The sequence below is a fragment of the Echinops telfairi genome, unplaced genomic scaffold (genome assembly GCF_000313985.2).
Source record: "Echinops telfairi isolate 266 unplaced genomic scaffold, ASM31398v2 ScPeMD7_7475;HRSCAF=8513, whole genome shotgun sequence".
In the NCBI taxonomy this organism is placed as follows: Eukaryota; Metazoa; Chordata; class Mammalia; order Afrosoricida; family Tenrecidae; genus Echinops; species Echinops telfairi.
The window spans coordinates 9265715-9270563 of record NW_022111379.1 but is presented as its reverse complement, the minus strand read 5'-3'; the positions used below and the strand labels follow the sequence as shown (position 1 = coordinate 9270563).

The 4849-nt window shown below is 58.4% G+C and overlaps 1 protein-coding gene across 1 annotated transcript in view; it reads left to right on the top strand.

Moving 5' to 3' along the window:
- The window catches only part of STRA6 (signaling receptor and transporter of retinol STRA6), a 55171-nt gene that overhangs the window by 34397 nt on the left and 15925 nt on the right, over positions 1 to 4849 (top strand). Inside the window, exons 4-5 of the mRNA XM_045285667.1 lie at positions 4252 to 4318; positions 4595 to 4680. Of these exons, the coding sequence (XP_045141602.1) occupies positions 4252 to 4318; positions 4595 to 4680 (153 nt within the window). The remainder of the gene's footprint in view (positions 1 to 4251; positions 4319 to 4594; positions 4681 to 4849) is intronic.

The following is a 4849-nucleotide window of genomic DNA, read 5'->3' as shown; positions in this document are numbered from 1 at the left end:
AACCAGACCCCCGGGGTCACCGAGGATTATTCCTATGGCAGCTGGTACATCGACGAGCCCCCAGGAGGCGAGGCCCCCGGGCCAGAGGGGTAAGTTGGAGACCCCTGCCCCGCAGGCCGGGCAGGAAGTGGACCTGGGCGTCAAGTGGCTCCGGAGTGGTGTCCGGCTCAGTTCCTCAGTCACTCAGGTGCTGTGTGACTCAGGACGAGTCGCCACCTCTCTGGGCTGCTGCCTCCTGTGCCGTGTTCGGTTCGGTGAATAGCGACAACTCTTCAGGTGCTTGAGCCGGGACTTGAGCCCGGCTGTGGTCACTCAAAACTGGCCGATCGCTGTGCAATGACGATGCGGACCTCGCAGGGGGGAAGTGGGGGTCCTGCTGGTTGTGTCTCGAGGGGCTCCCCCAGGTCATCCTGACAGGTTGGAGATGCTCCTGGGGAGTGGGGGAGGAGAGTTGTACCTGGTCTTCAAGGGGTTACCAGTCTCTCTGGTGACCATTTGGGGTGTGGCGTTCACAAAATGCTGAGTTCTCTAGGCATGCAAGGGAGGGGCAGGGAAGGAGAGGGGGTTGTCTCTGAGGAAACCCCCAACCCTGTTGTCTTGGATAGGTGAGACAGTCTGTCCTCTTTAGCAGGCCAGCCTGGAGGAGGGACGGAGGGAGGGAGGCAAACTCAGCCTACCCCAGTGCGGCCCTCGCCCATCCAGACCCTCCGCTCTTTGTTTAGTCTGGGCGCCTGGCGCAGGACCCGGGCCTCCATGTGCCCCCACCCACTGCCAAAGACCCTTGCCCATGTGGGACCCAGAACTCTGTCCCCACCGCCTCTGTGTTGTTCTGACCCTGGCCCCACTGCCCACCCACCTCTCTGCTCTGCTGGGGGGAGGAGGGGGGCTCTGGGGAGCTAGAAAGGTAAGGCTGAGAGGGGAGAGGGTTTGCCGAGCCAGATGTGTGCACATCTGTTCTCCATCAACAACCGACGCTGGAGAAGGGAACAAGCCCTGGTGCCTCCCCGAGGACTGCAGCCTGGCTGGCTGGGTCACCACCCAGGCCCGAGGGAAGGAGCTGTGGTTTGAAGAACTCGGGGTGTGCTGGCGGATCGAGCCAGCCCGTGGTCCCCAGTCCCTGCTGTGTGTGTGTGTTGTGAGTGGGACACAGTGGAGAGGGGTTCAGGAGCCAGCCGGCAGGCAGAGCCTGACCAAGGTAAGGCCCTGGCCTGAAGCTGTGTTCTTGGGAGTGTCTGGGCCAGGCACCGCCTGAGGCCAATGTCTGTAACCATCTCTATACCCCGATGTTTAGGAACAGTTGGTCTCAGAATATAATCCCGCGCATGGCAGGAGTGAGGATAGTGGAACCCCAGAAGAAAGGCTTGGTGACCCATTTTCATCAAGATGACCCCCTGGGGCACACAGTCCTCCTCTGTCACACTTAGGGTGACTGTGAGTCGGAATGGACCCCCACCCGGGGTTTGCTCTCACTCCAGGGTATGCACACCGAGTCACGGGGCGGCCTGTGTGCTCAGGGGTCCGGCAGGAGACTGGGAACCCAGGGGACTGCCAAGGAGGTGAACGTGGGCTCAGCTTTCCATTCAGCATGAGTCAGACCCCCAGGGTGACAGTGTACCAGCCCATTGGTCAGGCAGAGGTTGTGGTGACAGGGGCTGGGGTGGATTCAGATGCCCTGTGGTAGTACAAGGACTTGGTTGATGAGGTTGGTGGGATGGATGTGATAATCAGAGGTCTCCTTTCTTACCCTCACGCTCCCTTCAGGCCAGAGGGTGCATGCTCAGCCTGGTATGCGCCCAGCCTGGTATGTTACCTGCCTGGTACATTACCTGCCTGATATGTGTTCAGCCTGGTATGCGCCCAGCCTGGTATGTTACTAGCCTGGTATGTGCCAACTTGGTATGTGCTCAGCCTGGTATGTTCCCAGGCTGGTATGTTACCTGCCTGGTATGTGCCCAGCCCATCAGCACCCACCTATGATACCTGTGTCCGTGGGCATCCACCTATGATGAGTGCTCAGCTTCCTATCCAGACCCCGGGGATGTCACTCACCTCCCCACCACGTCCAAGGGCTTCCGCAGCAGTGAGGACTTCTCTTGTGGGCCAAGATTTACAGCAGCTGCGGAGAACCGCATGGCCAGCCTTTCTTCTCCATAGTGTGTGCTTCTGTCTTCTCTTGGGGGTAGCGCGGGGAGGGGCCTCCCAGGCTTCTGCTCAGAGCCCACCTTCTGGAAGCAACATCTTAGCTCCGTATCTGCTGTCTGTCCTTCCCACTCAGACTCAGTCTCTTCTCACCAGATGTCTGGCCTTCGTTGCCTCTGGATGCCAAACATGACCCTAAGTTACCCAGGATCAAACCCCAGCGTTTTGAGGCTATGTCAGACTCTGGTCCTTACCCTTCCTCTTGGGGTGGGGCCTGGGGTCCCACCATGCTCCCGAAAATCCCTCCCATCTGCTCCTCCACTTGGAAGCTTAGAACTCCTCCCCCTTAAGGAAACTGAAAAGGAGACTCATTGCCTTGGGGCGGATGCTGACTCACAGCGACCCCACAGGACAGGGTAGAGCTGCCCCTGCCTGGTTCCAAGACTCTTAACTCTTTACAGGAGTAGAAGCCTCAGTTCTCTCCCACAGAGCGGCTGGGGGTTTCAAACTGCTGATCTTGCGGTGAGCTGTCCATCAGGGCTCTCCTCCCCTCTGAGTATCCCTGGAATACAGCCTGGCCTCTCCCCTGCCACTGTTCATCTTCAACCAGTTGAAACTGCTAGTATTCTATTGGACTTACCATGGCACAGTGGTTAGACATTGGGCTGTGAACCAAAAGGTTGATGGTTCGACTCCACCAGCCCCTCCAAAGATTTACATCTCGGTAGCTTATGGAGCAGGTCTACCCTGTCCTTTAGGGTCACTGTGAGTCAGACGCCATTCGATGGCAATGGATTTCGCAAGGGCAGATAGTAAACAGTGGTTAGGAATGTGGGTGCTGTAACTAGTCTATCCGGGTTCAAGTCCCGTCTCTGCTACTTTTCTAGATGTGTGATTCAGGCAAGATACTTTCCCTCTCTGAGCCTGATCTTAACCACACCAAACCCAACCCAAACCCAGTTGTTTGCCATTGAGCTGGTTCTGATTCATGACAGCCCTAGAGGGGACGGGGTAGGTCTGGCTCTGTGGCTGTCATCTTTATGGACGCAGCCACCAGGACTTTCTTCTGCAGTGCTGTGAGTGGGTGTGAACTGCCAACCTTTGGATGAGCAGTGGGGCACAAACCATCTGTGCTACCCGGAGACCTCCTTGTCTACACAACCCCCCTCTCAAACCCTCATCAACCGTGGTTTCACACATAGCAGGGATTGTGAGGACGGCACAGGACCAGGCAGTGTGTCCCTCTGTTGTGTCCACTGTCCTCAGTGACCACCATGCCTCCACTAGAGGCCTCCCTCTCTGTTCAGTGATGACCAGGGTGGCTGCCAGCCCACAGGGAGCCCTTGTGACCACTAGTAAAAAGGGCTCAAACCCTAAATTGAACTGACTGCCATCGGGTAGATGCCCACTCATGGCCACCCTACAGGACAGGGTCTTTTCTGAGACTGGACCTCTTTACAGGAGTAGAAAGCCTTGTGTTTCTCTGGTGGAGTAGCTGGTGGATTCGAACTGCTGCTCTTGTGGTTAGCAGCCCCAACACAGAACCACTATGCCCCAGGGATCCATGAAAGGAACCCAGTCCTCATTACAGGCATGGGGTGGCCTGCATTTCGAGTCCCACTCATTTCCTTGGCCAGGCATCCTTGTGCAGGATGCAACCTGCCCAGCTGTACACAGAGACCCTCTATGAGATGGGACCGGGGAAAGGCAAAGACGTGGGGCGGGTGGATAGAGAAGTCATTCCAATCATGGATGGGACAGCAGTGAGTGGAGGACATGACCCTCGGAGTGAAGTCTTGATTGCGTGGGTTAGGCACAGGTTTGCAGTGAGCAGGAAGTAGGGTGCAGCCCCATCTGGCCTCCTCTGGGCAGAGCCAGCCATGCACCCTTACCTGTCCAATGTCTCCCCAGTAAACCCAGAATGGTGGCACTCCATTGTGGGAGCACAAGGGCCCAGAACGACCCCCGGGGGCAGAACTGAAGAAGCCAATGGGCTGAGGGGGCTGGTTAATGAAGCCCCCATGTAGACAGCCTTGCACCCCCCCCCCCACCAGGGCGGCACACTCAGGGAACCCTGACCTAAGCCTGACCTTATCTTTGCTCACTCTGCAGGCCCGTGCCCGTGTGCCAGCCCAGCATACCACCCAGCCTCTCCCAGGTCTGCCTGGCCACGCTGTCGGTGAGTCCTATCCAGCTGCAGCTTGCCCCAACCATCGGGGGGCACCCCAACCTGCCAGGGCTAGTCCAGGGGGCCCCTGGGAGCCCAGCATGAGGGGTGTGGGGAGATCTGGAAAGTCACCCAGGTGAGGCCCCAAACGGAGGCGCAGGCCGACGCCAACTTTGCGGATGTCTGTCCCCTCTCCACCACCTCCCCAAATGCTCTCTGAGTGTGCACCAGGTGGGAAGGGCATCCTGGGGGAAGGGCCTGGCACACCTCTCCATGCTGTCCCCACAGGTCCTCACGCTGCTGCTGCTGGCGGGGCTGGTGAGGCGCCGGCGGCTCTGGCCCCACTGTGGGCACGGCAGGCCTGGGCTGCCCAGGTAGGTACCTTGGCCCAGCTGACAGCGAGATCTTGGAGAGGGAATGATCTGTGTACTCTGGTCTCAATAACAACTCACCTTTCTCAGCCAGAGGGCTCTCCCCACCCTCACCTTCACATCCAAGTTTAGTAAGACCCACAGAAGGGTGGGGTGGCAGAGGGAGGGGGGG